This window comes from Choloepus didactylus, chromosome 27 (genome assembly GCF_015220235.1).
Source record: "Choloepus didactylus isolate mChoDid1 chromosome 27, mChoDid1.pri, whole genome shotgun sequence".
Classification (NCBI taxonomy): domain Eukaryota; kingdom Metazoa; phylum Chordata; class Mammalia; order Pilosa; family Megalonychidae; genus Choloepus; species Choloepus didactylus.
The window spans coordinates 6,879,373-6,901,202 of record NC_051333.1 but is presented as its reverse complement, the minus strand read 5'-3'; the positions used below and the strand labels follow the sequence as shown (position 1 = coordinate 6,901,202).

Below are 21,830 nucleotides of genomic sequence, written 5' to 3'. Positions count from 1 at the left end.
GCAGAACCCCTGGCTCCCAGTCGTCCCTCGGAGGACAGGCCCCGAGGCCCCGGGACGCACTCCCTCCCTGCCCTGCCGCCCCTCGGAACCACAGGCCCAGCCCCTCAGGGCCTTGGCACCGCCGGCTCCTGCCCCACCACTTTCCCTCCGGGGGCCCCTCGCCTCCCCCTCCCCTTCTCTAGGTCTTTGCTCAAACACCTTCTGGGGGACCCACTCCCCAATAAATGGCAAGAACCCGGCCTTAGTTCCTGTCGAGGCCATAAAGAAGGACCTGGAACTCAGGGGCACAACACAACCCAAGCTGATCCTCTCCAGCCCCGGAGGCTGGACGTCGGGCTCAGGCCACAGGCCACGTTCCTTCTGGAGCCCCTGCGCAGCTGCCCTCCCTCTCATCCCCTCGTGGGAGCCTCTCTTCCACTTTTTCTATTTAAATGAATCATCCAAAATGCTACTCTTTTTTTTTTTTTTTTAATAAATTTTTATTGTGGTAACATATAAAACACTATTTCCTATTTAACCACTTTCAAGTGGACAATTCAGTGGCATTAATTTTATTCACAATATTGTGCCCCCATTACCACCATCCATCACCAGAACCTTCCCATCAGCCCCAAAAGACACTGCCCCCGTTAAGCAATTACACCCCATCCCCTCTTCCCAGCCCCTGGGAACCTCGAATCTCCTTTCTGTCTCTATGGATTTGCTCATTCTAGATATTTCTATCTAGGCTGAATCATACAATATTGGTCCTTAAATGCCGGGCTTATGTCACTCGGCACCGCGTTCTGGAGGTTCACCCATGTCGCGGCAGGCGTCAGAACATCCTGGTTTTTACGGCCAAGATTCCTGCGTAGGAAGAGACCACATTTGTGGGTTCACTCGTCTGTGGCGGACACACGGGCTGCCTCCGCCTTGTGGCTCCTGTGAATAAGGCTGCTGTGAACCTCGGTGTGCAAGGATCCGTTCGAGTCCCTGCTTTCAGTCCTCAAACCAGCCAGTGGGGTTGTCGGGTCTCAGGCAGGTCCATGTTCACCTGTCTGAGGTGCCACAGCAGCTGCCCCCTCACGCGCCCACTGACAATGCACTGGAGTGCAAACTTCTGCACATCTTTGTCAACACCAGCTATTTTCCATTCTAAAAAATAGCACCCATCCTGGGGGTGTGAGGTGGAGTCTCATCACGGATTGGGTTTGCGTTTCCCCGTCTCCCTCGTGGCTAACGACGTTGAGCATCTTTCCCGGTGCTTATTGGCCATCTGCAGGTCCTCTCTGGAGAAACACCTGTTCAAGTCCTTTGCCTGCTGTTTAATTGGATTGTTTGTTTTATCATTGTTAAGTTGTAGGTTTTTTTTTTGTTTTTTTTTTTGATATATCCTGGGTATTAAACACTTACCAGATACATGATTTACAACTCTTCTCTCGCCTTCTGTAGGTCGTCTTTTCACTTTCTTGACAACATCCCCTGAGGCACAAAAGTTTTCAGTTTTGACAAAGTCCATTTTACCTGAATTTCTTTGTTGATCGTGATTTTGGATTGCCAAGTCCAAGGCCATGAAGATGTCTTCCTGTCTTCTAAAACTTTTTTGGTGTTAGCTCTTATATTTAGATCCATTTATATTTGATCCAGTATATATTTATATTTGACCTATATTACATCCATTTGTATTTACATTTGATCCAGTTTTGAGTTAATTTTTGTAAACGGTGTGAAATAGGGGTTCATTGCCTCCACTGTCCCTACCGGCCATATGGGGCTTGCCTCTGGGCTCACAGTTCTCTTCCACTTGTCCACCTGTCTGTCCGCAGGCTGGCACCATGCTGTCTTCATTACCGGAGCTTTGTTGTAAAGTTTCAAAGTTGGGAAGAGTGTGACTTCTAACTTTGCTCTTTTTCAAGATCACTGGCCATTCAGGGCCCGTCCCATTCTCAAGGACCCACCGGATAATCCAGGATCATCCCCCTACTTTAAAGTCATTGGATTAGCCGCCGGAACTCCACCGGCAGCCTCGGCTCCTTGGCCGTGGCAGGAATGGGGTGCTGGGGACTGCGGCGCAGAGTCTTGGGGCTGTTTTCCTGCCTCCCGCCCCCCTTGGTCCCTCCTCAGCGCCGATCGCCCCAAAGACGGTGATTGCACCTCTCTGTTCCCGGTCTGGCTCCCATCGGAGCCACGCCTGGCACAGGAAAGCCTGCCCTGGATGGCTGGGCCCAGCCTGAGCTCTGCAGGTGCCAACCGGCCCCATTTTACAGACGAGGAAACTGAGGCCCTGAGAGGTGGGTGAGGTGCAGGAGTCGCCCGCTGGGAAGTGGCAGAGCTGACCGGGACGGCGTCACCCACCACAGTCTCTCTGGTAAATGGGAGACCTGAGCGCAAGGGTCCGCGGCCCAGTCAGACGCAGGCAGGTGGGGGCAGCCAGAAGGTTTATTGAGGCAGCGGTGGGGGCGGGTTGGGGCCCCCGAGGAGCCCCCGCAGTGTGGGACCCGGCCCTTCCCTGGCACCCGGGAGCCGGACAGGGTCGTGCAGGGAACCCCAGGCCTGCAGGGGGCCGACGAGCCCGGGTGGCCGTGCTTCCCTCCTCTGGGGGTCAGTCTGTCCGCAGCCAGGAGCCCTTTCCCTCCACCTCCTTCGTCACCACCAGCAGCACCTCACACGGGCCCTGCGCCAGCACAGCCGCCAGGAAGGCCCTGGGCAGGAGACAGGGGAGACTGAGGCCCGCGGAGCCTCGGGAGCCCCCCGGGGGGGCCCCAACCTCAGCGCTGCCGCCCCTGCCCCGGCCCTGCCCGGCTCACCTGACGCCGTCTTCACCCCCGAGGGCCTGAGGCGCCCGCAGCTTGGAGTCCAGGTTGTAGTAGACGCCGTCCACCTGGCGCAGTGCCACCCAGTGCCGCCGGCGCAGGGGCAGGGACAGCAGTCCCAGAGACACGGGCGAGGGCAGGTTCAGGATCAGCCCCAGCACCTGGGGCAGGACCAGCTGGGACAGGGGCCTGGGGGGCGGGAGGACACTGCCGTCAGCCGCTCGGCCCGGCCCCCAGCGCACACCCACTGGTCAGGGGCACATGACGCGGGGTCGGGCATGGGCCTGAGCCCACCCACAGGCTTCCCTGAATCAGCCCAGTCTTTGTTTCCTTCCATTCATCTGTGCACCCACCCATCCAACCCCTCACCATCCAGCCAAACGCCACCACACCAAACCTCCCACCGACCCATCCAGCCCCTACCCAGTCGATAACTTACCTTCCACCAATCCAACTCCCCATCTGCTCTTCCCCCAAACCCTGTCCACCCATCCATCCGCCATCCTGCCGGCCACCTACCCAACAACTTATCCAACGTCCATCCAACTCCTCACCCACTCTTTACGCATCCACCCCCATTCTCTACCATCCGTTCACCCACCCACCCACCTACCCACTCATCTACCCGTCTATCTGTGCATCCACCCATCCATTCAACCACTCAACCACCATTTGCTATCCCCTGCCTACCAACCATCCATCCTTTATTCGGTCAACCAGTTAACCACTCATCCACCACCTATTCAGCACCTTCTAACCACCCATTCATCATCCAACTTACCCAGTTACCATCGATCCACCCATCAGCTCATCCCGTTGACCATCTCGTCACTGCGCTCCTCCTACCACCCACCCACCAATCCACCAGCCCACCCCCCACGCGTGCATCCGCCTCTGCAAGCCTTCCACTCCTCCATGCTCCCTTCCTCCATCTGTCCCCGCTTCCGCCATTCCCCTCCTCCCTGCTTCATCCCAATTTACTGAGCACCCTCTGTGCCTGGCTCTGCACATAAGCTCCCACCCTGGGTCCCTACCTCCTCCGGTCCCACCACACGGCCGCCAGGCCCAGCCCCTGCAGCGCCGCCATGATCACGTTGACGTCATAGTTGCCCGTGCCCAGGAGGCTGCGATGGGGGTTCAGCCGGGAGTCTGGGGCCAACCTGGTTGGGGGGTGGTCAGAGCCTGGGTTGGGGGCCCCTGGAAAGGCCTCACCCTCCCCACAAAGCCCAGGGCCCACCTGTCACCCCAGCTTTTGGACTCTTCCCTTCCTTCAACCCCTACAACTCAAGAGCCCCCAAGTGCTGTCCCCAAGGCACCAGCTCAAGCCTCCTCTTCTCCCAGACTCCCCCCAGCCTCCAGTCCGCCCCCTTCACATCCCAGGGGGTTCGCCCAGAGCTGACCCCACCTCACGCCTGCACATGGGCCTCCCGGGCTCCCCAGCACCCCCAGGAGACAGTCTTAGCCCCTCAGCCTGGATTTCGAGGCCCTGCCAGGTCCGGTCCCTGCCAGCCTTGTAGTTGCAGCCCCATCCTACCCCTAGCCACCTGCTCCCCAACCCCATCTCCTGCGCTCCTGCACCCCATCCCCCCCCCGCCTTTCCTCCAGCTGTTCCCCCAGCCCTGAGGCCCATCCTGTCACCACTTGTGTGTCTGGGCCTGGCTGCCTGTGAACAGTGGACCTCTGTTCTCTGTCTGGGCCCTTGGTGGGCAGGGCGGGGGACAGGTGGAGTGGGGAGAAGTTTGTGTATTATTTTACTGAGATCTGCTTCCCTCACCAGACTGAGGGCTCCCTCCAGGGCAGAGCTTGTGTCTGACTCATGCCTGGCTTGAAAGAGTTGACTGATCCCTATTCCCGAATGACGGAGATGAAAAAATTACATAATAACCAGTTTGAAAGACTAGGACTGACTGAGGATGCTGGGGAGCCACAGCAGGGCTGCGAATCAGCTCTGAGGCTAAGGCGGTAACTGATTGGAGGGGAGAGCCTGGAGGCTGGGGTGAGGATCCAGGCAGGGGAGGACAGGGCCTGAACCAGGGCCGGGGCTGTGAGCACAGAGTGGAGAAGACGAGGCAGAGAGATAATAAAGAAGCAGTGTCTGAGATCCTGAATAGTGAGGAGGAATGTGCCAGGCTGAAAGAGGAGGAAGCCATTCAGGCAGAAAGAATGGCAGGTGCAAAGGCCCCGAGGCAGCACCGTGAGGCTCAGTCAGGGACTGGAGAGAAGTTTCGATGGAGGGGAGCAGGGAGAGATGAAGCTGCAGCAGCGGGAGGGGCGGCTCTGGGCCCCGGGGTGGAAGGACTGGAGGGGAGAGATTAGAAGCTGGGAGGCCAGAGAGGAGATGGGGATTGGAGTCCAGGCAAACAGGGGTGAGGCCGGAGCTGGGGCTGAGGCCGCGGGGACGGGGAGGCGCGGGAGACAACAGTCTCCACCTCCGAGTCCCAGGGTTCAGCCCGAGCGGGGCGAGCGGGGCCAGCGGGGCTTCAAAGCGCCCGGGCTCTGCGTCCCTTCGCTGTGAGCCCCGGGGGTGGGGGCGGCACCGCCCTCCGAGCCCCGCTTCTCCGGGCGCCCCATCAGGGCGGGTGGTGACCACCTCTTGCAGATCTCATCGGCAGCCTCCTGGCTAAAGAGCTGCTGCTGCAGGACGTTGTTGAGGGCGTGGACAGCGCACAGCTCCAGGCGTTGCCGCTCGTGGTACACGGAGGGCGGGCTCGGCTGAGCTCCCGGGGCCTGGGACATGCCGCCCTCGGCTCCTGCTGGGGTCGGGGTAGAGGCTACTCAGGGGCCGGGGTCTGGAGGCCCGGAGGCTGCGGCCCTACCTCCCAGCAGGCCTCGGGGCACCGCCATTGCTGACCCTGCTCCCTGGGCTGTCCTGGCCACAGGGGTACCTCCATCTCTTGTACCCAAGACAAGGGCTTTCTTCAGCTCACCAGCAACAGAGGACCCCCCCCCACTTCCCTAATAAAAGGGTCCCTAGCAACGGAGGAACCCCCGTCCCCTGTCTCTAGGTAACAGGATCCTCTCTGGTTACTTAGCAACAGAGGACCCCCTCCCAACAGGTAACAAGTCTCTGCTCTGATTACCTAGCAATGGGATCTTCCCTGTCTCTAAGTAACAGGGTCTGTTCTGGTCGCCTAGCAACAGAAGACTCCCCCTCCCCTGTCACTGAACCACAAGCTTCTCTCCTGTCACGTGGCAACAGCGCCCACTCCCCACTCCCTAAGCACCAGGGGCCCCTCTTCCTATTACCTGGCAACTAGGCCCCTTTCCCGGACACCAGGAAATAGAGCCATTTCCCCGACCCGTACCCCAACCGCGGCGCTCCCCCGTTGCCAGGCAACGCCCCTCACCCCGCCTGCCGTTCCGCTCCCCCGAGCCAGGGGCTCCCGCATCCCCCTGGGCGGTGGCTCGGCGCTCCGAGTGCCGGGCGGGAAGCGCGGCGCTGACGGGGCGGACGGGAGGGACTACAGTTCCCGGCGGGCCCCGCGTGCCGGACTACGACCCCCAGAGGCCGCCGCCTGGCCCGGAAGTCCACTGTCGCCTCCAGCGAATATGGGACCACAACTCCCGTCGGCCCCGCGGCGAATTCCGGAAATACGCGCCCCAGAGACCTTTCTCGCATAGCGGCGAAAGATCACGCATCCTGCCGCTTAGAGGATTCTGGGAGGCGTAGTACGTAAGGTTCTCGCGATAGCTCCCGTGCGTTTTGCGCCCTATTGTGCCCGCCTCCCGCGATGGCGTCATGTACAGTGTACGGGCGCGGCGTGACGTCAGAGGAAGGGACCGGGAACATCGACACCGGAACCGTGCAGGGGGAGGGGCCTCCGAGCTTTACTGCGACAGGAGAGAGGGGTGGGGGAACGGAGGCCAGGGCTGCGTGGGAAGGTGGTGGTGGGAGGTAAATGAGACGAGGATGTCCCGGAAAGGAGGAGGCGACTCAGCAGAGATGGATCCCCGGCCTGGAGGGGAGCTGGCAGCAGCCTGCGGGGGAGAGATGGGAATTAGAGACTGAGAGAGAAGGAGAGGCAGAGAGATAGGGATGAGAGACAGATGACTGGAGTTGGGGGGACAGTGCTGGGGGAGGGGACAGACCAAGGCGAAGGGTGGGGGTCACCCAGAGAGAAAGGACTGAGAACCAGAGGGGGTTCCCATAGAGAGGGGCAGACCTAGAGAGAAAGAAGGAGGCAGAGGCCCAGGGAGAGAGGCAGGAACCTGTGTGGACAGAAATACATAAGGAGGGAGAGAGTCTGAGATTGGAGAGGGTGGGCAGGGGCTCAGGGGACAAGGACAGAGAGAGATACATATAAAGATTCAATGACATGGAGGGAGAAGTTCAGGAGACTCAAATAAAGAAACAGAATTGCAGAATGACGCAGCCCAAGACCCTAAACTCTGCAGAGGACAAGTCCCCAGGGAGGAGGCCACAGGCCCTGGGGAGGGACCTGGCCATACCCAGGAGGCTGCGCCAGAAGGCAGTGACAGTGGCGGAGCCGGTGACTGCTCCGGGCTCAGCAGGGTTCTCTCTGCGGGTGTGCACGGCAAGCCTGCGGCCTGTGGGGCCCGGGGGGCCGCTCAGCTCCACTTCCACCACGTGCATGTCTGTCAAGCTGGGCGAACAGGGAGGTCAGTCTGGCCAGCCTGGCTCCAGCCCAACGGCCCCGCACCCCCTGCTCAGCTCAGCTCACCTGAGATCGGCCACAAGCACCCCGATTACGCGGTCGAAGCCCAGGTTGGGGGCAGCCAGGGCAGCGGCTGCCATGGTGTTGGAGTTACGGGGGGCCAAGGGGCATAGCCCGCGGACGGGCCCTTCATAGAGCACCGTGCGAGAGCCAGGCCTTTGGGCTGCGGCCAGGGGTCCCTCGAGCCGGAAGCCATCAGGGTGTGTGGCCATGGTGACACGGAGGTTCTGGAAGTGAGGGCTGGAGTGAGGGGCAGGGCCTGGGGGTCTGCAGGCCCCCTCCAGTTCCTGGGGAGCCCAGTGGGCCTCACCTGAAGGCCCCCAGCCGCATCCAATCTGGCAATGTCCTCGGTGCCCCACAGGGCCCCCCGGGCCACAAACACAGCATGGTCCCAGCGGTGGGAGGCCTCCAGGAGCTGCCGCTCTGTGGCCTGGTCAGCCAGGGCTGAGGGGGACCCCACCTGGGGCAGGTGAAGGAGGGGTGGGTTGAGGCCCAGCCTTTTGGGAGGGCGGTGGGAGAGGCGGAGGGAGCAGGGGCCTGGGGGTATGGGTCGGGGTGGGGCTCACCAGGAGATTGGCATGGCGCAGGATTTGTGCCCCAGAATCCTGAATTATTTGGGGGTGGGCCACCTCCACGACGAGATCGGGGTGCCTGGAAGAGGGGAGAGATGGGGAGGCCTTGGAGAGGAGTTAGGTCTCCCCACGCCCCAATTCCTTCATGGTCTACAGCAGCATGCCCCTCAGCCTAGCCTGGAAGGGGAAATGGGAAGGCTGGGCTGGCCCCATTTCATATTTGGGTGAACCAAGGACCAGAGACGGCGAGGAACTCGCCTGAGATCACAAAGCAGCCGATGGTGAGGGAGAAGAGAAACTTCAAGGAGCTCCACTTTCCCACCAGGAGGTCACTGACCTCTCCCTGAGGTCAGCGAGGCTCCGGAGCTGCAGAGATGGGGGCACAGTGTCTGCCATTCGTCCTGGGTCCCGATTCCAGACAAAGACAAGTTCCAGGCCCAGTTCTGGGCCCTGAGCCAGCAGGTGGGAGACGAGTGATTGTCCTGGGAAAGGACGGAAAGGAGCAGGCTAGGAGTCAGAGAGAGAGACCCAGAGAGAGGGGGACAGAAGCCCAGAGAGAGGGGGACGGAGACCCAGAGAGAGGGGGACAGAAGCCCAGAGAGAGGGGGACGGAAACCCAGAGAGAGGGGGACGGAGACCCAGAGAGAGGGGGACAGAAGCCCAGAGAGAGGGGGACGGAGACCCAGAGAGAGGGGGACGGAGACCCAGAGAGGGGGGGACGGAGACCCAGAGAGAGAGGGGGACGGAGACCGAGAGGGGCTGTGGGAGGGAGGTGCTCAGACAGGCAGGGGCAGATAAGGGACAGACGGAAGGGGCTGGGGGCTTTGGTGCATCAGGTCCAAGGCAGGAGGGACTCACCGAGGCGGCCGTAGCCTACCACCCCCACCCTCCGCGGGCGGCTGCTGAGAGCCATGCCCGTGGATGGGGCGTCAGCGGCCCGTGCTCCTGCGGCTGCTCACTGACCCTGTCACAAGGCCTGGGCAGCCGCTGATCTTTGGACATTTGACCCTTGAGCCTCCCTGGAACCTTCCAGGGCGGCCCAGAGTTGGGGGGTGGGGTGGGCTTATTGGGATGAGAATCCTCCCCTGCTTTCCCGAGAGCACTGGGCACAATGATTTGGGGTTCCAGGGCTCCCGTTTTATCCCGGCCGTTCTTTGCTCTGCTCCGCACCCTCCTCCCTTCCTGCTGATGTGGAAAATTTCCTCTGCAGTCCCCCGCCCTCCTTTCGGGCCAGCCAGGTTGTCATGGAAACTGCATCCTGCTTGGGGTGGGGGTTGAGAGGACCGGGAGGGAGGGAGAGGAGACAGTGACAGGGGACCGTGGGCTCTCGGCTGTTCACTCGCTCCTGCCCATTTTTCTCCCCTTGGTTCTCTGGGGCTCCGTCTCTGCCCTCCCTGCCTCTGTCTAGTTCTGTTGCCTGCAGTGTCTCCCTGAGTCTCCATCTCCCCAGAGCCCCCTCCCCACTGCCTCCTCTTGGCCTGGCCTCAAATCTGTGCCCCCTCCTGCCATCCTGCCTCCCTGCACCCCCCTCTCCCCAGCTTCATTCTGGACACTGAGGGGCTGGGGTCTGCAGAAGGCCTGGCATGGCCCTTGTCCCCATCTCTCCCAGAAGAAACGGGAGCTCACGATCCAGTTTATCCTAGCCAAGCCCTTGCCTCCGTGGGCCCAGTCTCCCCAGGGCCCCCTCCAGCACCCCAACCTCTCTCCAGAGCCACCCTCCCTCCAGTCCCATCATCCTTGGGTTCACCTTCACTCAGCACCTGTCCTCCCCTCCCCCAGTCAGGAGGCCTCGGGACCCCCACGTTGTCTTCTCAGCCCCATCCCCTTCCCAGTCTTCTCCCTCCTCCCGTGGTCCAGGGAGGAGCCTCTGAGGACTGGGGCGTCCCTGAGTGCCCCCAAAATGAGCCCCGGCCTGTGCCTCCGGGTGCCTGGCATCGGAAATGGCGGAGGCTGCGGCAGCGCGGCTCCCTGCCCCCCACCCACCACCTGGTGCCCGCTGCAGTGTTGCTATGGCAACCAGGATCCGCGCTGAAAGAGAGAAAGAGGGGGTGCCGGGTGCGGGCATGGAGGGTCCCGGGCGGACAGGAGGCGAGAGCAGATAGGCGCGTCCCGCAGGGCCCGGCCGCCACACTTCCCGAGGGCTGCAGCGATAAGGGGAGGGTGGTGGAGGGGGTACGACGCTGGGTGGGGTGCGTGGGGCCCTCCCGCCGCCCTCGGACTGTCGTCGCCTTGCCCTGGGCCTGGGGGCCCCCAGTGTCAGCCGGGACTGCCGTGCGGGTGGGGCAGGCTGCGCCGCGGCGAGCGGAGGACGGGGGCTGGCAGCCACCGCGCCCTGCCCAGGGCCTGACGCTCGCGGCTGGGGGTCCGGCCCTCTATCCCCCCACCCCCCCACCCCGCAGGAAGGCACTGGAAGGCCCAGGGCTGGCGCTGGTCCCTCCCTCACCTCCCTGGGCCACGCCCGATGGCAGCCCTGCCTGGCCCCTCTCTGGGCTGCACCGTGCCTGCCTCGGGGTGCCCTGGGACACCCCAGGCTGGGACCCCTTCCCTCCTGCCCGTGCATCAGAACAAGAGACAGAGCTGTCCCCTGCTCCTGAGCTGCAGCACCAGCCCTCTTCCTTCTGTAGCTGGGGCGGGGGCAGTGGAGGTCTGGGACCACTGGATTCCCTGAGCCCCTGAGGACCCCTGAGTGTCCCGTTTTCTCCCTCCACTCTCCAGCCCGCATCCACTTTATTCTCTCTCTCCTCCATGCTTTCAAGACTCCCCCCCCAAAAAATTTGTTTTTTACTTTTCCGTGTTTTTTTTTTTTTTTAAAGTAATTACAGAGCAGGTAGTCGACGCAAACCTCCCTTCAGTATCAAAAGAGTCTGTGGAGCAGGTTGGGGCCAGGCCGGGGCTGGGTGACGGGTGGGCGAGGCTGTCCCTCCTCCCCCGCCAGGGGCCAGGGGCCTGGGGTGCAGCTCAGCGCTGCAGCGGGGGCTCTGACTGCAGGGCCTGTCTCTGCAGTTTCGGGGGCCGAAGAGTGGGGGGGAGGGACAGGCGTCAAACTGCAAAAAAAAGAACCGTAAAAGGAGGGTCGTTGGGGGGGGGGAGGGGAAAGGCCCCTCCCACCAAAAAGCTCCTGTCTCCCCTGGAAGGTCCGGGGGAGGCCGGGAGCAGTGGGTTGGGAGGGCCAGGAGGAAATGACGAAGGGTTCTGGCCACTTCTGGGTCCCGCATCCCGTCCCGGGGGAGCTGGGAGGCCCGAGCGCCCCCTCAGAGTCCAGCGGCGGGGGACACCCTCGTCCTCGCTGGGGTGAGCGGCTCCGGGGTCGGGGGGAGTCCAAGTCCCCACGGGGCTCTAAGCCGGCCGTTCCCCAGCCTTCCCCAGGAGGTCCAGGGGGCTGGGTGCCCAGGGAGGGGCCCACGTCCGGGGTCTCCGAGCTCCCCTCCCTGCCTGCCCTGGTCCCCCCCCAGCCCCAGCTTCAGATCTGCGTCTCTTGCACGTTCTCCTTGGAGCCGCTTTTGAAGAGCAGAGGTTCGTGGATGGAGTTGAGGCCGGGCGGCCCCTTGCCCCCGCAGCCCCCGCCCCCGGGGTTGCTGCTGTAGTGCGCCTTGAAGGCGGCGGCCACGTAGTGGTGGTGGTTGAGGTGGTCGCGCTCCAGGGCCGGCAGGGCCAGGTGGCTGTCCCCGCCCCCACCGGCCACGGACACGGCGGTGGCAGCGGCCACGGACACGGCCGAGGCGGCCGGCAGCTCGTCCTCCACGTTGATGATCTCCACGGTGCGCGTGGGCCCGTGGTGCTTGTGGAGCTGGTGCTGCCGGCGCAGCTTGTAGAAGGCCACCAGCATGACGGCCGCCATGAAGGTGATGGCCACGAAGCAGCCGATGATGATCTTGGTGGTCTTCATGACGTCGTCCAGGTCCTTGAGGGCGTTCTCCGTCACGTCCGTGATGGGCACCGTGAACGCCTTCTCCGTGGGCCGCGAGGAGCGCGGGGCAGGGGCTGTGGTGGATGACGAGGCCGGGCCCGCCGGGTCCCCGGGCCGGCCCCCGCCCCACGCGCCGTCCGTGGTGGGCCCCGGCGGCTCCTTCTCCGTCCCCCGCGGCTGCAGGGCCTCCTCTCCGGTCTGCGTCTCCAGGGTCTCCACCGTCACCGTCGTGAAGTAGGTGTAGCCGCCGCTGCCCCCGCCGCCCCCGGGGCCGCCCCCACCGGCCGCCACGGGGTCCACGGCCGAGACGTTGAGCGTGGCCGAGGCGGTGGTGTTGCCCGCCGAGTTCGTCACCATGCAGGTGTACTGGCCCGTGTCCTGCACCGTGACGTTGGTGAAGTTGAGCGTGCCGTCGTGCAGCACGGAGATGCGCACGCGGTAGGAGCCGTGCGTCATGAGCGTGCCGTTGGGCGTCAGCCAGTTGACTGAGGTCATGGAGGTGCCCGTGCGGCACTTGAGCTCGGCTGCCATGCCCTCGGTGACGTTGAGGTCCGTGGGCGGCTCCACGATGACCGGGGCGTAGCAGGTGAAGTGCGACTGGTCCAGCTCGCCGATGTAGCGGCCCTTGAGGCCGGCGGGCGCGTGGCAGCGGGCGCAGCACGTGGTGTTGCTGGGCACCGTCTCCTTGAGCCACCAGCTCAGCCAGAGCACGTCGCAGTTGCAGTGCCAGGGGTTATGGTTGAGGTGGACCCGCTCGAGGCGGTGCAGGGGCGTGAACAGGTCGTGGGGCAGCGACATCAGGTTGTTGTGCGACAGGTTGAGCTCCTCCAGCGACTTGAGGTCGTCGAAGGCGTTGCGCTCGATCGTCGCCACCTGGGCGTGCATCAGCCACAGCTTGCGCAGGCTGGTGAGGCCCTGGAAGGAGCCGGGGCGGATCAGGTCCAGCCGGTTGCCCGACAGCTCCAGCTCCTCCAGGCGCACCAGGGCCGTCAGGTTGGGGATGTCCTTGAGGTTGCACATGCCCAAGTTGAGGTAGCGCAGGTTGACCAGGCCCTCGAAGGCCGCCTCCGAGATGTACTCCAGCCGCTTGAGCTCGCCCAGGTCGAGGCGCCGCAGCGAGGGCACGCGGTTGAAGGCGTAGGAGGGGATGCTCTCGATGGGGTTGTTGCGGAGCCAGAGCTCGCGCAGCTTGGACAGGTACTCGAAGGCCTGCGTGGGCACCGTCGTCAGCCGGTTGTCGAACAGCTCCAGGGTGTTGAGGCTGGGCAGCCCGTTGAAGGCGCCCACTTCGATCTTGCGCACCAGGTTTTTGCTCAGCTGCAGGATCTCCAGGTGCCGCAGGTGTTTGAACGTGTCCGTCCGGATGACCTGGGGGAGGGGGAGACACCCGTCAGTACGGCTGGCCGGGGCGCACGGATAAGGCCACAGGTTGGTCCCCACGCGGCCCGGCCACCCCCCTCTCAGGTGTCCGCCCAGGGGGAAGGAGAGTGGCTGTCTGGGAACCCCAGCTCCCAGCCACAAATGACCCATGTGTCCATCAGTGGGACAGGGCATAAGGAACCCGGGCCATACGCAGGCACCGGACGCCACCCAGCGATGGGGAGGAACGAGCCACGATATACGCAGTGGCCTGGAGGAATCTCAGCCACGCTGGGGAGCCGAGGGAGCAGGCAGAAAAGAGCACAGATGCTGGTTCCACCCACAGGGTGCACATGTTGGGAACGGGCCGGGCCGGGTCTCTGTGTGGGTGTGCGAGGGGGTGCAGGGGGCGGAGATGGACCAGGAAGGGGCCCGGGGAACGTTCGGGGTGATGGGTCACACAGGTGTACGTCCACTGCCAAAATCCTTCAGCTGTACACTTAAAATGGGTGTGTTTTATTGTAGTTAAGTTATACCACAATAAAAGATGGAATGTGGTGATCCTGGCAGCTAATCTGTACCGAGATGTTCTCAGAGCCCGACCCTATTCTAACAGCTTTATGGGCAATAACTCGTTTAATCCAAACAGCCCTATGAGACAAGTACCACAGGGGGTCCTCGCTCAATACCTGTGATTCCAAAATCCATAAAACTCTGAAAACCAGGAGAGTTTTCATCACTTTGGCGCCACATCCCTTTTGGTGGCAAAACCCTGGTCAGAACTCATGCGAAGCTGTTTAAAGCATTTACTAATCCCACTCATGTGACTATTCAAACATTTCCCTCTTGAGACCTTCCTGCATTTGATTAGCTGTAGGGTCCACTGTGTTGTATGATTTGTGGCATAGACTGCATTTCTAATATGGGAGGGTGCAAACACATCTGGTCTTGGGTTCCACGTGAGGGATTATCAATCACTTCCATCTGGGAGGAAATGTACTGAGGCACAGAGGGGTGCAGTGACTTGCCCGAGGACACACAGGAGGGACCCGCAGACCTGGGGTTGGCTGGGGCAGAGGAGGCAGAATCTCACGGGACCCTGAGGCCGGGCTGCCGCCAGACTGCGTTTTGGAAGCCTAGTTAACGACACGAGAATGCTCGATCAGAGCATATTGTGTGATCACAGCTTCATAGAAATAAAAAAGATGAAGAGTCAGGAGTCTGTGTATATACAACCCCCCCCCCCCCAAAAAAAAGGCTGGGAGGAACTACTCCACATTGTTCTTACTAGAGAATGCCAGGTATTGGAGGATTATGGGCCATTTCTATTCTTCAGTTATTTTTTTTTCTCCAACGAACACAATTTACTTTTATAATAGGCAGGAAATAACCTTAAACTACTTAAAAAAAAAAAAACGAGCCTTGAGAGGCACCCACATCCTCAGCAGCTGTAATATCCAAGCACAATTACAGTCATAAAGTAACAACAAGCATGGTCCAAAAGAAATACAGTGCCAGCCACATACATAACTGTAAAGTTTTTAGAAGCCACGGTTACACAAAAGAAACAGGTGAAACTGATTTAATGATATACTTTATTGCACCCACTATATCCCAAATATTGTCATTTCAATATATAATCAAGAAAAAAAATTACTATTTTTTTTACATAGCATATACTCTTTTTCATACGAAGTCTCTGCAATCCAGTGGGCGAGCATGTCACACCCAGGCGCAGTCCGGGCACGGTGGTGGCGCGGGGGCTGCCAGCCTGTCCTACCCGCCCTCGGTGCTGGGCGATGCGCTGTGAGCACATCCAGCCGCCAGCAGCCCTGCATCCTGTGCAGAGGACTTGGAGACACAGGGGCGGCTGGTCCAGCCCCTCGCCACCTCGCACGGCTGCCGGGCCCCGATGTCATCACCGCCACCTCGGGCAGGTGAGGTGGCAGCCAGGGGCGGCCACGGGGCAGGTCCCCGCCGCTCTCCAGGCCACAAGGGCACCAGGGGCGCCTGTGCCAGCCGGTTTCTCCAGGGGACTCAGGGGCTTTCGCCCTCCTCGTTAAGGTTACCAATTGGCATGGAGTAGCGGGCTCCCCATCACTAGAATCAGAGCCCTGAGCCTCCCACCCGTGGTGCACACGCTGCCACCACCTGCGTGCTGAAAATCACGGCCACCGGCCTGACACTTGCCGGTGCCCAGCCCAGCCCGTCAGGAGTGGCATCCCCAGGCGGCTCCATCCCCACCTCTCCATCCTGGCAGCCCACCTGGATACAGCCCCAGAAGGGTCTTCTTACATCCCCAGCCCACCTATTCCTGCCCACGACCCTCCTGGAGCCCCTTGTGGCTCCCAGAGCACTGTTCTCTGTGTCACCTGTGACGGCTACCAGGACCACGGTGGCCGGGAGACCCCTCCTCTTCCACCGCCTCCTCCCACACCCCCTGAACACCGCAAACAGGCTCCAGCCTCTGGGCCTTTGTGTTTGCCAATCCCTCCCAGGAACACCTTTCCTACTTGTTTTTCCAGGCTCCTTCCCATTTGCACCTCAGTACCCAGCTCCAGCACCAGCTGCTCCTGAAGGATGTCCTGGCTCCGTCCATGGGTCCCAGACCAGGCCAGGGGCCCCCACTCTGCCCCCTGCCCCGGCACTGAGCTCACCCACACGGTTCTCTGCATCTGCCTCACCCAGCACAGGGGCTGGGACCCTCGGGGAGGGGACGAGTCTCAACTGCAGGGCGTGGGACACAGCAGAGCCCCTGAGGCTTTAGGGCAGCCTCCTGCCCGTGTCCTGCAGAAACCAGGTTTCCTGAGGGGCTGTAGGCAGCCCTGTGCCCAGCAAAGGATTCTCTGTGGCCTTTTCAGGGTGAAAGGGACAGTTCCAGAGTTACTTTGGAGCCCTGAAACTTTTGGAATTCTCAAGCCACTTCCCCTGGCTTACAAGGATGGTGCGATGGGATGTGGACTAAAGTGGGAAATGCTGAGTACCGAGTGTGGCCGCTGCCATCCACCCTCCCACCCCTCTACCCGCCTCCCCCATTTAATGAACATTAACTGGAGCCCTGTGTGCCAGGCCTGAGCTGGGTACCACGGTACATAAGGTAACAAGTAAGACAGCTTTTCATATAATTTTTTTTTCTTGCTGATAAAAGTAATATGTGCTCACTTTAGGAAAAAGCATATAAGAAGAAAAAGAAAACCAGACAAAATACCTCCAGTCCAAGTTAACTTATAGTAACAATTCCAGTACACTTCCTTCAGATCTTTTTTTCTCTGCACATGATGCAGAGAAATATTTTTTCATTGCCTTTTTAATTTTTACAAAATTGTGATCATTCAGTGTACTCTTTTGGGTCCTGTGTTTCCCCATAATAATACTGTATCCCGAGCATTTCCCCATGTCATTATATATGCTTCAAAAACATGATCTGAATGGCAAATATAGAATTCTTTCCCAGGGGCTATACTGTAATTTTAAAAACAAAATTCCTACCTGTGGACATTGAGATGGAATTTACAGAACCATCTTAATTTTCCTAAATATGTTCTGCCTTCTCCGTGCCTGTCAGGGAACATGGATGCTGTTTCGAATGGGGGGAGACCCTGGTGAACGCCATGCTGCCTGAAGGGGGTGGGCTGCCGGGTGGGAGGCGGCCCGCGGGCCCTGGGGTCTCTGCCCGGGCTTGAGGCTGGGCCGTGGGTGGGGGGCAGGGGGTCTCTACTGTCTTGGGAGGAGGAGGGGGCTGAGAAGAACCCGAGTCCGGCGCCTCCTGCATGTGCCTGTGAGATGCTAAACCGCAACAGCTGCAAAAAGGTTCCGCGATCCGCCGGGCAGGGAGGCAGCGCGCTCTCTCCGGGGGCCGCAGTGCTCGTGGTGGGTAAGGGCCTGGGAGGTCCCGGGGAGGACGGAGCCGCCACAGAGCCCCTCTCACCAGAAGCCTTTCCTCCCGGCCCTGGGAAACACCGGCGAGGCACAGAGCAGGCCCTCAACTGCCATTTCCACCACTAATTATAACAGTAAGAGGAGGAGGAGGAGGTGACAACTGTCACTGATCAGTTGGCAGGGGATGAGGGACCTGGCGGCAGAGGGATGGCTGGTCCTGGCGCCAGCAGGACCCCCCCGGAGGGCCCCCCACCGACCCCATCTTGGGCGGCCCCTGGGGTCTCCCTGTTCCTGCTGAGCGGAGCCCACCACATGCTCCCAACCTGCTCCGCTCTCCTCCCGGTCCCTGTCCTGGGCGGGCCCCTCCAACCCACCTTCCCAGCCGGAAGCCAGAGAGCCGGGCTGCAGCCTTGCCCTCCCCCGGCCCACCCACTGCCGGGTCCACGGGTCGGCCAGCAGTCCCGACAGTTCTACTCTTCTCATTTCCCACCGCCATCTTCTCTTCTGCCCCCATGGCACAGCTCAGGCCCTCGCCCCCGTCTCCCCACCGCCCTCCAGGCTCTCCGGGCCGCTCTGTGTCCGGGGTCTTGCCACGCCCAGAGCTGGTCCTGCCTCCGCCCTGCCCAGGGCCCCTCCATGGCTCCCAGCGTCCTCGGTGCAGTCCAGCCTGGCGTGGGCCGCCCTGCCTGGTTTGAGGTCTGCCTCCCCCCGACTCCGTGGCTCCCTCACCGGCAGTCCTCTCTCCAGCTGCGCTTTCGGCCAATGTCAGTTCTTAGAAGTCACCAAGCACTCCATGTCTGCACCCGCTGCTCCCTTTGTCAGTGCCTTTCTGTTTCCGTCCATCCGGAGGACTCCTGCTCATTCTCTCGGACCCAGCAAAGATGTCTCCTCCATTTCTCATTGCTCGTCTACTGACGTCTGCCGGGCAGTGGGGACAAGGCTGCTCTGAAGGAGCAATCGCAGGGCTGGGCTGTTGGTCCCCTTAGCTGTGAAAGGGCGTCACGATGCCCCCGTCGCGGAGCTGTTCTGAAGATTCAAGATGATTGATGCACTCGCTTAGTGCAATGCTTGGCATCGGCGGGAGCCCCCTGCGTGCCAGGTCCTGGGCTGGGCCTTTCACATCTGCCAGCTCACCTGCCAGCAGGTGTTCCGAGGCCTACTGACGAGGAAGTGGCAGGGCCAGGAAACCCAGGCGGTGCCCTTGGCCCTCGCTTTCCATCTCCAGCCCCCCGGGCCTCGGCGGGCCCAAGGTCTGCAGCCACACTCCACGGGAGCTCCAATTTACTCTGCCGGCAACCCTGGGACCCCATTTTAGAGGCAAAGAAACCAAGGCTTGGCAAGGTCAAGTGACTCAGCAGGCTGCCCACTAGGAAGCAGAGGAGCTGGGATTCCTGCCGGGAGCAGCTGTTTGCCAAGTCTCCTGCCTTCCCTGGCACCTCCGGATGGAGCAGGCCCGCGTCCTCACAGAGCCTGAAGGTCGCTCTCCACTCATTGTGCTTCGCCCCAGTTGAGACAGGAAGGGAGTGCGTGAAGGAGAAGGGACACTCCCAGCGGGGGTGGGGGGGACCCCGTGCCAGTCACATTAATGATGCACTCAAAAACCAAGCGGGATGGGGGTGTTGCTGCAAAGGGAAGCCTGGTTTTATTAAAAGATGTGCCGCAGGGTTGCTTTAAATAGGGGGCCCCTTTATTTTTAACAGAATTCCAAGCTATTCTCTTGCACCCTCCTCCTCTTCTCTGCAGGGTGCCTGTGGAGCAGCCTGGTGGGTGAGAGTCTGGCTGGGCTCAAATCCTGGCTTTGCTGCTGACCAGCTGTGTGACCTTGGGCAAGTGTCTCAACCTCTCTGAGCCCACTTTCCTCACAGGTACCCTGGTGATAATAACCCCACAGGGTAATTGGGAGGCTTGGATGAGATAGTGAGCATGGAGTGCTATGTATTTTTAATTGTGAATTCAGCTGATAACGAACATTCATGTGCATCCTGTCTCTGGGTTTCTGGTCGCTTTCCCAGCCATCTCTCCTCCACAGTGGCTGTCAGAATAATCTAACATGCAGCTCAGATGCCACCTCCACCCTCCCATGGCTCCTCATCGCCCTCAAACCAGCATCAGAGGCCCTGCGGGACCAGCCCCTCTGCCCCCTCCTCCGCTCCAGCCATGTGGCAACTCACGGGGCTCCCTGAACTCACCCTGCTCCTGCAGCCTCTCCGCCTTTGCACAGGCCGTGCCCTCTGCCTGGGAGGCCATCCTCCCCCTTGTTCCCTGGCACATTCCAACAGCCCTCCCTGGGGACACCTGCTCAACTCCTTCCTTGCCCCTCACCCTTGTTAGACCCCATCGCACTGGACTGTAACCTGGTTTAATGTGTCTGTCCCCTTGTCTAGGTGGTGAGTCCTCAGCAAGGCTCACTGAATGATTTCTGCATTCTCGGCACCCAGTGCAAGGCCTCGTTTCCAGTGGACATCATTCGAGGTCTGTCGAGAACACCCCAGCTGTGTTGGTTGATGTGCACCTGCAGGCCTCCTTGCCTGGGTGACAACCTCAACATATTGAAACCCTCAGTGACAGAACACGGGCAGAAAGAGCACTGGAATTCTGGTTTTTGCTTTTGATTCCAACTTACTCTGCCTTTTGCCTTAAAGTCTATGAGTCTGATATTATTAAACTGACACCATCTTTCTTTGGGTTAGTATTTGTCCTCTTTTTATTTTCAACCTTTCTGTCCTTATGCTTTAGGTGTATCTAAAGCATAGATTTGTTTTAAGTTCAGCCTGAAAATCCCCATCTTTTACTTGGAAGTTTAGTTCATTTACATTTATTGTAATTACTAATATATTTCTGTTGGCCTAATTTCTGTAGCCCATTCTCTTTTCCATTTTCTGAGATCTTTGGGGTTGAAAGAAGAGTTTCTTCTTATTCTACGTCCTCCCCTCCACTGTTTAGAATTTAGATACTCTTTTTTTCACTGGCTACCCTTAAAATTTAACATGCCTGCTTAAGACCAAAGACTGTCAATTTCTCTCCTCTCCTCCCAAACAATACCACATAACAACAGCAATCCCTTCTCTGAGTCCAACACAATGTGCCGTCATAGGCAGGTTTCCAATAATGGAAAAGGGAGGGGACTGAGATTTGTTAAGTGTCCACTGGGTGCCAGATCCTGCAATGAATGCTCAGAGGTCATGGCCTCATTTAATCCTCACAGAAATCCTCTCATGTGGGGGTTGTCAGTCACATGCCTGCCTCCCCTTGAATTTCAGCCCACAGCTGAGGAAACAGGTTCAGAGAAATAAAGTTACTTGCCCTCAATCTCACAGCTCCAAAACTGCAGAACCAGGAGACAAAGTCCACTTCTCCTGAATATAAATAGCAAGGTCTCCACCACTACCACCCCCTGTAAACTAGGAGAGTTGGGCTGCCAGTGGGTTTCCATGTGGTGTCTGATCTGCAGAGCCCGTTCATTCATACATTGACCTGTGAACTGATTTGATCATTCAGCAAACATTCTTTGGGTGCCTGCTGTGTGCCAAGCATCATGCCCGGCTCTGGGGATCCAGAGTAGACAAGACAGCTGCAGCCTTGTCTTCCCAGAGCCCACCTGTGAGCAGAGAGGAGAGACGCTACCTGCTAATTATGCAAACAATCATTTAAATGGCAACGGTGGGAACAGATGGCAGGGTCTACCCTGGTTGCAGGGGTAGAGATGCCTGGAGCCCCTCCCCAGCAGTTTGAACCCTCAGACCAGGTGATCTCAGAGGCCTCTGATGCCATGGGCCATGGCCACTGACAGAGAGGGACTGCCCCTTGGGGATGGGTTATGAGCAGGTCAATACCCCTGCCTTGGGCTGCACCTGAGGTCCCTGGCATGTCGGATGCTGACACTCTCGAGACTGCAGAGGACTGAGGCTTGGCTTTGGTGGACTCTGCCTGGAAGATGCTGCACCCAGAAGATGACGCACCCGGAAGACACCGCCCAGAGTCTATGTGCTCGGCCAGGGGGCCTGGAGGGTGCTCTGTCCCCTGGGGTCCTGCCTCTGGCTGCCACCTCACTGCCACGTCCCCCATCCAGCTCGTCCATTCCTCAGCCCGCATTTGTTGAGTGCTACCCCACCCTGCCGCTCCGTGCTGGGTCCGGGTTCAAGCAGGAATCGGGCAAGGAGCTGTGGTCCCTGCCTGGAGCCCGTAGTGATTGCTCTCGGCCCCCCTGGGGGCCTCTTCCCCATCTTTCAATCCACAGCAGCCTATTTGGAGGGCTTTCCACTTCAGTGGTGGTAGGAAAACATTATTAAAGCTTAAAAAAAAAAAAACCACCGTGTTATGTCGGAGTTTTTAAGAAAATAAACTTGTCAAGAAATCCCTTATTAAAAATTTAATCGTGGTAGGCAAAAGATTAAGTGAATTGTTCCTCTTAACACTATCAGGATAAATTGTTTTATACATTTCAAATGTAATGAACCGCTGAAAGTTTAGTAAGCTTATTGTTGAGGGGTTCTGTCGTTTTTTTTTTTTTTGCATTCGTATTTTTACATTCATGATTTTTAAAACATTATCTTTTGCACCAACCGTTTTTATGGCGACCTCCCACCTTTCTTCCTTCCCACTGAGATGAGGGGCTTGGATCTGTTGTGACGGGTGGCCTCGTGGC

At 59.6% G+C, this 21,830-nt stretch overlaps 3 protein-coding genes and 1 long non-coding RNA gene across 8 annotated transcripts in view; 1 reads left to right on the top strand and 3 right to left on the bottom strand.

The window, feature by feature from the left end:
* Positions 1-1,283: 1,283 nt before the first annotated feature.
* JOSD2 (Josephin domain containing 2) lies at positions 1,284-6,521 on the bottom strand. 3 transcript variants are annotated; one of them, XM_037820307.1, is made up of 5 exons: positions 6,140-6,279; positions 5,383-5,545; positions 3,827-3,952; positions 2,787-2,981; positions 1,284-2,681 (listed from the first exon to the last, which is right to left on the bottom strand). In XM_037820307.1, exons 2-5 carry the CDS (start codon positions 5,526-5,528, stop codon positions 2,582-2,584), a joined length of 567 nt encoding a protein of 188 aa, XP_037676235.1. In that variant the 5' UTR covers positions 5,529-5,545; positions 6,140-6,279; the 3' UTR covers positions 1,284-2,581. The 3 variants fall into 3 exon arrangements, with proteins under 3 accessions (XP_037676235.1, XP_037676236.1, XP_037676234.1); XM_037820308.1 differs by having other exon boundaries at positions 5,383-5,542; positions 6,140-6,270; XM_037820306.1 differs by lacking the exon at positions 5,383-5,545 and having other exon boundaries at positions 1,288-2,681; positions 6,140-6,521.
* Positions 6,522-6,596: 75 nt separating this feature from the next.
* ASPDH (aspartate dehydrogenase domain containing) lies at positions 6,597-9,031 on the bottom strand. The gene is made up of 7 exons (XM_037820305.1): positions 8,899-9,031; positions 8,378-8,522; positions 8,035-8,119; positions 7,779-7,928; positions 7,475-7,695; positions 7,242-7,396; positions 6,597-6,770 (listed from the first exon to the last, which is right to left on the bottom strand). Exons 1-7 carry the CDS (start codon positions 8,951-8,953, stop codon positions 6,727-6,729), a joined length of 855 nt encoding a protein of 284 aa, XP_037676233.1. The 5' UTR covers positions 8,954-9,031; the 3' UTR covers positions 6,597-6,726.
* Positions 9,032-10,834: 1,803 nt separating this feature from the next.
* LRRC4B (leucine rich repeat containing 4B) overlaps positions 10,835-21,830 on the bottom strand; it is a 56,232-nt gene continuing 45,236 nt past the window's right edge. For all 3 annotated transcript variants that reach the window (XM_037820372.1, XM_037820371.1, XM_037820370.1), the window contains one exon: positions 10,835-13,315. In XM_037820372.1, the coding sequence (XP_037676300.1) occupies positions 11,501-13,315 (1,815 nt within the window). In that variant the 3' untranslated portion in view covers positions 10,835-11,500. The remainder of the gene's footprint in view (positions 13,316-21,830) is intronic.
* On the top strand, positions 18,522-19,849 carry LOC119521749. Its single transcript, XR_005214420.1, has 3 exons — positions 18,522-18,661; positions 18,929-19,050; positions 19,570-19,849. It is a non-coding gene; the product is annotated as an uncharacterized LOC119521749 (long non-coding RNA).